This window comes from Sapajus apella, unplaced genomic scaffold, assembly GCF_009761245.1.
Source record: "Sapajus apella isolate SASKATOON/1434 unplaced genomic scaffold, GSC_monkey_1.0 scaffold130, whole genome shotgun sequence".
Taxonomy (NCBI): Eukaryota; Metazoa; Chordata; class Mammalia; order Primates; family Cebidae; genus Sapajus; species Sapajus apella.
Window position 1 is genome coordinate 2319562 of NW_022437070.1, and position 10875 is coordinate 2330436.

The window sequence follows — 10875 nt, forward strand, 5'->3', positions numbered from 1 at the left end:
CCAGAACTTTGGGAGGCTGAGGTGGGTGGATCACTTGAGGCCACGAGTTCAAGATCAGCCTGACCAACATAGTGAAAACTGGTCTCTACTAAAAATGCAGGAAAAAAAAAAAAAAAAAAAAAAGCTGACATGGTGGCACACACCATTGATCCAAGCTACTTGGAAGCTAAGGTACCAGAATGGCTTGAATATGGGAGGCAGAGGCTGTAGTGAGCTGAGATCGAACCACTGCACTACAGCCTGGACGACAGAGCAACACCCTGTTTCAAAGGAAAAAAAAGCATCAGCATCTTCTGTGATGCTGTTTACAACAATGCCAAAGCTGACATTCCAACTTCACATGAGTAAGTTAAGGAAGTTTTCCCTACAGGATTCCGGGTGTGAGGCCCGCGCTTGTCTTCCTTACGGCGCCCCCTCCAGCACCCGGGAGATTGTGGTGACCACATCCCCGTTGCCATAACGGGGACATCCAAGCACAGAGGGTCGGGGCTTGCAGGGGGCTGCCCTGCAAAAGATTCCTGACTCCTCTCTTTCCCCGCAGTGTACCACTGGGTGGAGATGCGGACCAAAATGCGCATCATGGGCTTCAGTGCCGCTGCGGTCAAGCCGCTCAACGAAGGGGCAGCCGCCGAGCTGGGCGCGGAGCTGCTGGGCGAAGGCATCATCTTCATGACCGCCTGCAGCTGCCTGATGCTGGAGTACTGGCGCCACCAGTTGCAGCATCGCCGCAAGGAAAAGGAGCGACGCGTTGCCAGGGAGGAGCTGCGAGGCGAGGTGGGCCACTTGGGGCTGGCGCTCGAGGAGCTGCAGGCGCAGGTGCACGCGGCTCCGACGCAGCTCGCCCTGGAGGAGCTGCGCGCTCAGCTACAAGAGGTGCGAGCCGTGCTCTGCCTCCAGGACCTGCCGCCTGCCTCCCCGGCTGAGCCAGAGTCGGAGGAATAGGAGGCCTCGGGGCCCTGGTCTTGGTGGTGACCGCTGCCTGGACTGCAGTCTCCGAATTGGCCTCTTCTCCGCACTGTCACAACCCGGACCGGCGCAGCTGACACCACCCAGTCCTTTGAGGGCGCTGGAGAGATCCTGGACTGGAGCTGATCCAACCTCCCCTACTAGCCTGCCTTAGTGGTACCTTCTACTGGGACTCCTCTCTCCTGCAGGTGGAACGTTCCAACAAGGACCCCGCCCTTACCCCGCCCCAGCCAGCGCATTGGTTGAGCACTTTGGAAAGACAGCATCTTTTATCAGACCCCACCTCCCTACCGCTAGGTAGGGAAACAGGACGTCCCCCTTCTGGCAAAACGAAATTGGATTCTGCACCTGGATTTAGCCGACCTGTCATTCTGTCACCCGCACCTTCACTCACCTGAGTGGACCCTCCCCCTAGGACGTTCATTCTTTGCACCGAACACCCCCTACATCCTGATTGGCACAGACCATTGTAAAGTTCCTAAGGACTTCCTGCCCCGCCCCCTTCCATCTATCGCAGTCTTAGGGGGAAAGAAGGTGGGGGTGAATCCTGGACTGTGTTAGCTCCTATGAGTCACCACCCTGTGGCTCCTGACCTTAATCTACCATTAGTACCTGCGACTGGCACCCTCCCCTCCCTCAGTGGATCGTTCCAACAGCACACCCCCCCCCCTTCCTTCCTGCCTTCGGCACAACCCACTGGCATGGCTGTGCTGGGTCTTCCAGGGCAATGCCTCCCAGCCTCGCATTCTGTGACCACTGAATCTTGGGAGGAAACACCGGTCCTGAGTAGGGCTAATTCATTCTGCCTTTCAGTCTCAGTCACTTGGTCACCATTCCCCAGTTCCGGACCCGCTACTGTCCTTTTACCCAGCCCTCCCTCGCTGTCTTCTTCAGTTGCCTCTGCTAGGGACTGACCTGTCCCTTTACCTAAGTCATAGTCAGGTCGCCCATCTTCCCTCCAATTGGCCCCTCAGAGTTCTCAGGGTTTGCCCTTCCTTCCTGCCTTTGGACTGGCCCCAGTCCCCCTCTACCCTCCTTCACGCGAAGGCCTCTTCCAGGGGACTACCTGTCCCTCAGCCCTGAGGTCCCTCCATCCAAACGGGGTATTCCACCAGGGCATATGACCTACCCACCCAAAAACTGAAGGGGGCGTGGATGAGCTCTGTGACTCAGAATGCTACTTTTTAAATACTGTCAGTGTTTTATAATTAAAGGAACTCCGGGGTAAAGATCTTAAGAATGTGTCTGAGAGCCATGATGTGCATCTGCAAAATGTCACTGAAATTAGGAAAGAAGGCTGGACACAGTGGCTCACACCTGTAATCCCAGCACATTGGGAGGCCAAAGCAGGAGGACTGCTTGCGGCCAGGAGCTGGAGACCAGCCTGGTCAACATAGCAAGACCGCATCTCTGTAAAAAAGAAAAATGTTAGCTGGGCGTCGTGGCAAGCGCCTGCAGTTCCACCTACCTGGGAGGCTGAGGGAGGAGGATGCCTTGAGCTCAGGAGTTCAAGGCTGCAGTGAGTTGTGATCCTGCCCCTCCACGCCAGCCTGGGTGACAGACCAAGACCCCAAATCATTTAAAAAAAAAAAAAAATAATAATGCCTGGCGCAGTGACTCATGCCTATAATCACAGCACTTTGGAAGGCCAAGGCAAGCGGATCACAAGGTCAGGAGTTAGAGACCAGCGTAGCCAATATGGTGAAACTCCATCTCTACCAAAAATACAAAAATTAGCTGTGCATAGTGTAGCTACTCAGGAGGCTGAGGCGGGAGAATCGCTTGAACCAGGGAGGCGGAGGTTGCAGTGAGCCGACATCGCGCCACTGCACTCCAGCCTGCATGAGAGACGGTCTCAAATAAGGAAGGAAGGAAAGCAGCTGGGAGAGTGGTAAAGTGGGGGCAGAAAATTGTCCTATAAACCCTTTCCCAAATTGGGAAACTGAGGCCTGGGGTAAGCAAATGGACTTCCCCAAGGCCACACAAAGTGAGGCTGCTTCTGTCCTCCCCCCATGGTGAACGGCAGGGTGGGATGGGCAGGAAGTGGCCTCATAAGGGGCATGGGGAGGGAGGTTGGAGGGGGCAGGGATCATCCTGGCTGCGGGCCTGAGGATGCGGGAGCAGATGCAATGTGCAGGGCGGGAAGGCAGATGAGGGAAGGTGGGTTTCTTGGCAGAGGCAGGGGTTCTCAGCAGAGGACCAAATCTTCCTGGAGGGGCACCAGGGGCCGAGCACATCTCCATCCCCATCAGAACAGCCCTTCAAATCACTCGAGATCTTAGCATTTATAAAAACTGGCAGATTTATTCCGCAGGGGCCCATTTTCAAGAAGCTAAAGGTGAAGGTGGGAGGGGAGAAGTTTCCTCCCCTTTTCCTTTGTCCCTCATCTTATTTTCTCCAAGGGGTAAAAAAATGGCCTGGACCCCAAAACCTACCCAAATAAAAAATCAAAAAACTGAGGTTCCAAAAAGTTACAGCATCTTAATTCCTCATAGAAAAGGGGGAGGAGCCAGAGGGAAGAGGAGTCCCTGGGGTGGGGGGGAGGCACCCCCAGCCTGGTGAGACATCCCCTCCCCTTAAATAGCTGCCCCAAATGGGGCAAGGCTGGGGCTATAGCATTTAAAAACTCCCACACCCCATTTTATCAAAACCAAGGAGGAAAAAAAAAATTTCCCTTTTCCCCCAAAACCCAAATATATATATATATTTTTTTTCTTAAAAAAACAAAACTTTGAAGGCATTAAGCGTTAAAGTGAATCTAGAACAAGGGAATGTGAAATTCCCTCTTTCCTTCCCCTTTCCTGTGGGGTTCATTGGTGCATCCCTAGCAGAGGGACCGGCCCCAAGGGGATGGCAGAGGGGAAGGACCAAAGGGAGAAAAGGGCGGGGGCCTCCCCAGCCAATCAGCAGCCAATGTGGGTGTGGGCAGGGCGCCAGGGAAGCCACACCCCCTTGGAGGTTTCCAAGTGGGATGGGGAGTGGGAACAATGCATTCCTGTGTAGTCTTCAGCCAATTCCAAGTCAAGTAGAGGCAGGGAAAGCAGGGTGACAGGCAGGGTGTGCAGAAAGGAGAAGCGGATCTTCTGGGTCCCTGTGGTCAGGGAGAACCCCGCTTCCTCAGCTCCTGGACAAAGGCTGGAAGGAAACAGAGCAGAGGTCAGGGGCAAAGTCTCTGCCTCTTCCCTTCCAAAACAGGGCTCTTGTCTAGGGACATGATGCCTCCGAAGTAAGTAAATATTTAAGAACAAAACAAAACAAAACCACCTCACCTTCAATGATTTCCTCTTTCACTTTCTGCAGTTCCTTCTTCACCTCCTCCAGAAGCTCCTAAAATTAATGGGGTACAAGTAATCAGGAGGGGGTACCAGGACTTGCAGGAACCAATCTCCTTTTATTTTTTTGAGATGAGGTCTTGCTCTGTTGCCCTGGCTAGAGTGCAATGGCATGTTCACAGCACATTGAAGTCTCAACCTCCCAGGCTCAGGTAATCCTCCTGCCTTAGCCTCCCAAGTAGCTGGGACCACAGACAGGCACCACCACGCTCAGGTAATTTTTTTTTTTTTTTTTTTTTGGAGACAGAGTCTTACTCTGTTACCCAGGCTGGAGTGCAGTGGTGCGATCTTGGCTCACTGCAACCTCAGCCTCCTGGGTTCAAGAGATTCTCCTGCCTCAGCCTCCCAAAGAGCTGGGATTACAGGTGCACACGACCAGGCCCAGCTAATTTTTTTATTTTTAGTAGAGGCAGGGTTTCACCATGTTGGCCAGGCTGGTCTCAAACCCCTGACCTCAGGTGATCCACCCACCTTGGCCTCCCAAAGTGCCGGGATTACAGGTGTGAGCCACCGTGGTCGGCCTTCTTAGGTAATTTTTAAAAATCATTTTTTAGAGATGGGGTCTCCCTATGTTGCCCCAGGCTAGTCTTGAACTCCTGAACTAAAGCAATGCTCCCACCTCAGCCTCGCAATGTGCTGGAATTACAGACATAAGCCACTGCGCCTTGCCAGAGTCCCCTCTTTCTTGTTGATGGAAAAGCCAGAGGGAGTAGGTTTGAGACCTATGCCTACCCCAACACCATGACACGGCTGCCAAGGTTGCAGAGTGACTGGAGGATTCTCGGGGAGAATTCTGGGTCCTTGGAGCCGGAAAAGTACTGGAGAACATCCAGTACCAAGGTTGGCAAGTGCGTTCCAGCCCTCTGCCAACTCTAATTGGTGAGGGACAGCTGGGTCAATGTGTGGAAAGGATTCAAGGCACTCATCGGGAATGAGTGTGATGATAGAATATGCCTGTCACAGGTGCCAGAAAAGGGGGTGTGAGGTCAGGGTCATCCCTGATCCAATCCAGTCTGTCCATTTGTCAGACTGGAAACCTGAGGTTTCTGAGATGTTATCTAGGATCATACAGCATGCCAGTGGCAGGGGCCAGACCTAGATCTCTCTTGCTGTGGCCCCCAACCTCCTCCCCAAGCTACCTGTTTCACCCTCTCTAGGTCCGAGTCATCGCCGGAGCTGGGCGTGCAGGGGTGGGTCTCAGAAGTGGTCACTGAAGACGACGACTTCATCCTGGGGGAGTTGAGTTGGTGTCGTTTGGGACAGCAATGAGATTCAAGAGAGGACCTGTTTCCCCGCCTCCTATTCCAGGAATCGCATTGACTTCTGCCTTATAAATTGGGCAAGTCCAAGTATTTTGGGGGCCCGTTTGTTTTGTTTTGAGACAGAGTGGCATTCTGTCTCCCAGGCTAGAGTGCAGGCACAATGACGGCTCACTGCGGCCTCGACTTCCTGGACTCAGGTGACTCTTCCACCTCAGCCTCCCAAGTAGATGGGACCAAAGGCAAGTACCACCATGTTGGCTAATTTTTATAGAGATGGGGGGTCTCGCTATGTTGCCCAGGGTGGTGTCGAACTCCCCAACATGACCTCCCCAAGGACCACAGTACTGATGGGCCTACCTTGGCAAGGTTGTGCTGTTCTTCTCCCAGGGTCTCCGCACAGATTCTGGGGAGAGGCAACAAATCAGAAAAATCAGGGACAAAAGACTGCCCCTCAATCAGTCTTTCTCCCTCAACCTCAATAGCCCCTGTTCAAAGACCCATCTCAGGAGACTACAATCCCCAGCACCATCCGCCCAGACTCTCCCGAGAAGGTGCTTAACATGTGAGAAGAAGGTATTCTGGGATTTGTAGTTTCTGTGGCTGAACTGGGCTTTGACTCACCACTCTGGGCCGGGACTCTGGCCTCTGGCTCCTCCTGCTGGTGGGAAATAAAACTGCCATGAGCCAGCCCCTGCCACACCTCTGCCCATTTCCTCTTCCAGGTTCAAACCCCACACAGTTCAGTATCCCTACCCTCTTGGTACTGCCTAAGGGGTGTGGGGTGTAAGGCAAGAAAAACCCCTGACTTACATTGGCAGATTCATCCTTGGGGGTTTTCTCCCCAACCTGTGTGGCTTTCCTTCTGCAGTAGAAAAAAGCAAAAACACATGCTTCCATCACTCAACCAGTTCCCTTCCTAGGGAAGTTCCAGAAATGTGGATCCTATAGCATAGAATTATGAAATTTAGAAACCCTAAGGAAACGCTACATTTAGAAATTCAAGAGATTGGCTAGGTGTGGTGGCTTACACCTGTAATCCCAACACTTTGGGAGGCTGAGGTGGGTGGATCACTTGAAGTCGGGAGTTTGAGACCAGTCTGGCCAACATGGTGAAACCCATCTCTACTAAAAATACAAAAATTAGCCAGGTGTGCTGGCATGTGCCTATAATACTCAGGAGGCTGAGGCAAGAGAATCACTTGAACCCGGGAGGCAGAGGTTTCAGTGGGCCAAGATCATACCACTACACTTCAGCCTGGGCGACAGAGCGAGACTCCATCTCAGAAAAAAAAAAATCCAAGAGATTGCAGTTCTAGAATCAGGGTAGAGGTTCTACGATTCTTATATTAGGGAACAGTAAGATTCCGAGAGTGGCGCAGTGCTGTGTTAGAACATTGAGATTGTAGGAACCTGAGTTTCCAGAATTCAGAGGCAGTATCTCCTACAGTTCTAGAATTCTGGGTTTTAGAACATTCTACAGGCTACCTAGTGGTTGCAAGCCTCAGCCATTTCAGGAGATGACACACCCTACCATTATTTCCCAAACCTGGTTATCAAAGGGGAACATTCACTAAAAGAAACAAACTAAATGGGAATCCGAGCCCTCCCGACTGGGCCCTACTGAACTGGAATCTCCAGGTGACTCAGGGGTCCAGGCTCAGGCTCACCTCCGGGCCAGCATGGCGTTCATCTCTTCCATGAGCCCCCCACCTCCGCTTCGACCGCTCTCAGCTTTGGGGGCCACGGGCCCTGCTGAGGGTTCCTCCTGCTGGAGAAATTTAAAAGGAGCAGGAGCTTTAGGGGCAGGGCTTTGGGCCTTCCAGCCCTCCTGTGACACCGCCGGCAGCCCTGGCCTCATCCCCCATCAAAGCCCCGTCGCCCCCCTGGCCACCTCTCCCGAACCTCACCTTGCTGACTTTCCTGAGTTTGGCTCCAGCAATAGCTGCGGCCAGGCCTGGGGCCCCGGTCCCCCCACCACTGGGGCCCTGTGCTGCCGGGAGAGGGGGTGCAGGGGGTGGTCCTCCCCCGGCTCCGTGTGCTGCAGCTGGGACCCCCGAGGGGGGCAAACCTGGGGGTGGGGGAGGACCTGGAGGAGGGGGAGGTCCTGGTGGTGGGGGTGGACCCCCAGCAGGGGGAGCAGGTGGGCCTCCTGAAACAAACACAGAAAAGGGGGCAGCTGAGAGAAGCCTCCTCCTTTACTGTCCAGTTGGCTGGCCCCTTCCTCTAGGGAGGCCCCCTCCCAACTCCCGAGGCCATCCGAACATCACCTGCATTGGAGACACGGCGTTCTAGGTGCTCCGACGGGCCGGGCTGCTGCCTGTTGGGGAGGCGGGGAAGCTGCCGTCAATCAGGGCCCTAAAGATGGCCAGCGAAGGGTCTAGCGACCTCTGTCCTGTCTCTCAGAGGTCTCCAGGGAGGCTAGCTCCTAATCCTCACCCAAGCCTCCCTCTCCTAGGGAACCAAGAAGGGGGCTGGGCGGGAGTGGGGAGAATGCAGGGCAGGGCAGTGACAGGGAGAGATCAGGATGCGGGAACCCAGTCAGCAAACTGTCAGAAACACCCGAATTACAAAATGCCCAAGATTCTTTTTTTGTTTCTAAGACAGAGTCTCACTGTCACCCAGGCTGGAGTGCAGTGGCTTGATCTTGGCTCACAGCAACGCCCACCTCCCGGGTTCAATCCATTCTCCTAACTCAGCCTCCCGAGTAGCTGGGATTATAGGCTCACGCCACCATGCCCAACTAATTTTTGTATTTTCAGTAGAGACGGTGTTTCACCATGTTGAAACCTGAACTCCTGACCTCAGGTAATCTGCCCGCCTCGGCCTCCCGAAGTGCTGGGATTACAGGCGTGAGCCACCATGCCTGGCCACAAGATTCTTTCAACTACCATATTCTGCTTTCCAGGAATCTGCAGGGACCAGGAGGTTCTGCAACTCTGAGTGTCACAAGTTTCTTGAACATTGAGGAAACTGCCCGTTGGATGGGTTCTGAACTCTAGGAGTCAAGGGTTCCAAAACACATGGAACTCTGGCAGTGACTAAGGTTCCCCGCCCAGGGCCCAGCCCCACCTTTTCTGCTGCTCCACCTCCTCCGGGGAGGGGCCGTTGGGGACCGACCAGGCAGGAGGTGCTGGGGGTGGAGGGGGCCCACCTCCTGGAAGGTGAGAGAGAAAGGGCCACGGGTCAGTGCTGGAACTCTGCTCAGCCCTTGGCCCAGGAATCCTGCCCAGAGGCGCCCACTTCCTCCTTCCTGGGACCCTGAGGCTCCAGGCATCTTGGGAGGTAAGGCAGCACCAGCTTCCCTGGCCTGAGGGGCCCTAGGGCAGGTGCTGTTATGGTGTCCCAGTGACAGGAGAAGCTAAGGCCAGGGGACAGTAACTCACCCTAAAGTTCTGCAGGGTGAAATCTGCAGGAACAAGACCTGAGTTCAGGCTGACTCCGGCAGCCAGGCTCTTAACCACTGTTTGGAGACAGTCTCACTGTGTCACCCAGGCTGGAGTGCCGGGGTGAAATCAGGGCTCACCGCAGCCGCAGTCTCCCCAGGCTCAGGTGATCCTCCCACCTCAGCCTCCTGAGTAGCTGGGACTACAGGCGCATGCCACCATGCCCAGCTAATCTTAGTTTCTGTAGAGATGGGATTTCGCCATGTTGCCCAGGCTGGTCTCAAACACCTGAGCTCAAGCAATCCACCCGCCTCGGCCTCCCAAAGTGCTGGGATTACAGGCGTGAGTCACTGCACCTGGCCAGCTCTTAACCACTGTTCCAGGCACTTGGGCCTCTGCTAAGAACCTGGAAAGGTAAATGCTGCTTCCTCACCTGCCTCCAGGCCGCTGGCCCCGGCACCTGCATTGAATTAGTTACGAATTAACAATGAATTAGCCCCATTTTACAGATGACTAAACTGAAGCCCACTGCATTTTTCTGTGCCCCAGAGGAGCAAGTCCCTTCCGCAGTAGCACGGAAGTTGCCTCAAGAAGCAACGCCACTGCCCCTACATTTGGTGACTCCACTTCCACAGCAGCGATTCCAGGCCAGATGGACAACAATCACCTAAAACCTCGCTGCCCAGTGACAGGTCCTCAGACCAGCAGCCTCGGGATCACCAGGGCAGCTGTGAGAATGAGAAGTCTCAGTCCGCCCAGCCACCTGCACCGGAGCCTGCACTTTGACCAGATCCCCCAGGTAATTCATGTGCACGTTAAGGTATGAGAAATAGCAACTGGGAAGCCAGGTGCGGTGGCTCACACCTGTAATCCCGGCACTTTGGGAGGCTGAGGCGGGCGCATCACCCGAGGTCAGGAGTTTGGGACCAGCCTGGACAACATAGAGAAACCATGTCTCTACTAAAAATACAAAAAAATTAGCTGGGCATGGTGGCGGGTGCCTGTAATCCAGCTACTAGGGAGGCTGAGGCAGGAGAATCGCTTGAACCCAGAAGGTGGAGGTTGAGGTGAGCTGAGTTCTCGCCATTGCACTCCGGTCTGGACAACAAGTTCTAACTGTCTCAATAAAAAAAAAAAAAAAAAAAAAAAAAAAAAAAAAAGCAAGCGGGCTGGGTGTAGTGGTTCATGTCTGTAACCTCAGCACTTTGGGAGGCTGATGTGGGTGGATCACCTGAGGTCAGGAGTTCAACCCAGCCTGGCCAACACAGTAAAACCCCATCTCTACTAAAACTACAAAAAGTAGCGAGGTGTGGTGGTGTGCACCTATAGTTCCAGCTACTTGGGAGGCTGAGGCAGAACCACTTAAACCCAGAAGGTGGAGGTTGCAGTGAAACGAGATCATACGACTACACTCCAGCCTGGCAGACAGAGCAAGACTCCCTATTTTTTAAAAAGACAGAAAAGTAACTGGGCTGGGTGCAGTGGCTCCTGCCCATAATCCCAGCACTTTGGGAGGCTGAGGTGGGAGGATCACTTGGGCCCAGGAGTCTGAGACCAGCCTGTAGACCATCTCTACAAAAAAATTGTTTTAATGATCCAGGTGGCCAGGCGCAATGGCTAACACCTGTAATCCCAGCACTTTGGGAGGCAGAGGCAGGTGGATCACTGAGGCCAAGAGTTTGAAACCAGCCTGGCAAATATGGGGAACCCCATCTCTACTAAAATACAAAAAAATTAGCTGGGCACAGTAGCACATGCCTGTATTCCCAGCTACTCAGGAGGCTGAGGCACGACAATCACTTGAACCCAGGAGGTGGAGGTTGTAGTAAGCGGAGATTGCACCACTGCATTCCAGCCTAGGTGACAGAGCAAGACTTGTTGTCTCAAAAAAAAAAAAAAAAAAAAAAAAAAGCCAGGTGTGGTGGCGCATGC

At 53.8% G+C, this 10875-nt stretch overlaps 2 protein-coding genes across 4 annotated transcripts in view; one reads left to right on the forward strand and one right to left on the reverse strand.

Annotated features, from left to right (window-relative positions):
- Positions 1-2203, forward strand: part of OPA3 (outer mitochondrial membrane lipid metabolism regulator OPA3) — a 57008-nt gene extending 54805 nt beyond the window's left edge. Inside the window, exon 2 of the mRNA XM_032262622.1 lies at positions 542-2203. Coding sequence (XP_032118513.1) covers positions 542-942 — 401 coding nt within the window. The 3' untranslated portion in view covers positions 943-2203. The remainder of the gene's footprint in view (positions 1-541) is intronic.
- A 1041-nt stretch (positions 2204-3244) lies between these two features.
- VASP (vasodilator stimulated phosphoprotein) overlaps positions 3245-10875 on the reverse strand; it is a 21277-nt gene continuing 13646 nt past the window's right edge. Inside the window, exons 4-13 of one of the 3 annotated variants that reach the window (XM_032262616.1) lie at positions 8630-8714; positions 7828-7877; positions 7468-7709; positions 7228-7325; positions 6371-6422; positions 6182-6218; positions 5918-5963; positions 5438-5528; positions 4236-4293; positions 3245-4101 (exon numbers count right to left, since the gene is read on the reverse strand). In XM_032262616.1, the coding sequence (XP_032118507.1) occupies positions 4064-4101; positions 4236-4293; positions 5438-5528; positions 5918-5963; positions 6182-6218; positions 6371-6422; positions 7228-7325; positions 7468-7709; positions 7828-7877; positions 8630-8714 (797 nt within the window). In that variant the 3' untranslated portion in view covers positions 3245-4063. Of the gene's footprint in view, positions 4102-4235; positions 4294-5437; positions 5529-5917; positions 5964-6181; positions 6219-6370; positions 6423-7227; positions 7329-7467; positions 7710-7827; positions 7878-8629; positions 8715-10875 lie in introns of all 3 variants that reach the window. The other 2 variants (XM_032262617.1, XM_032262615.1) reach the window with 2 other exon arrangements.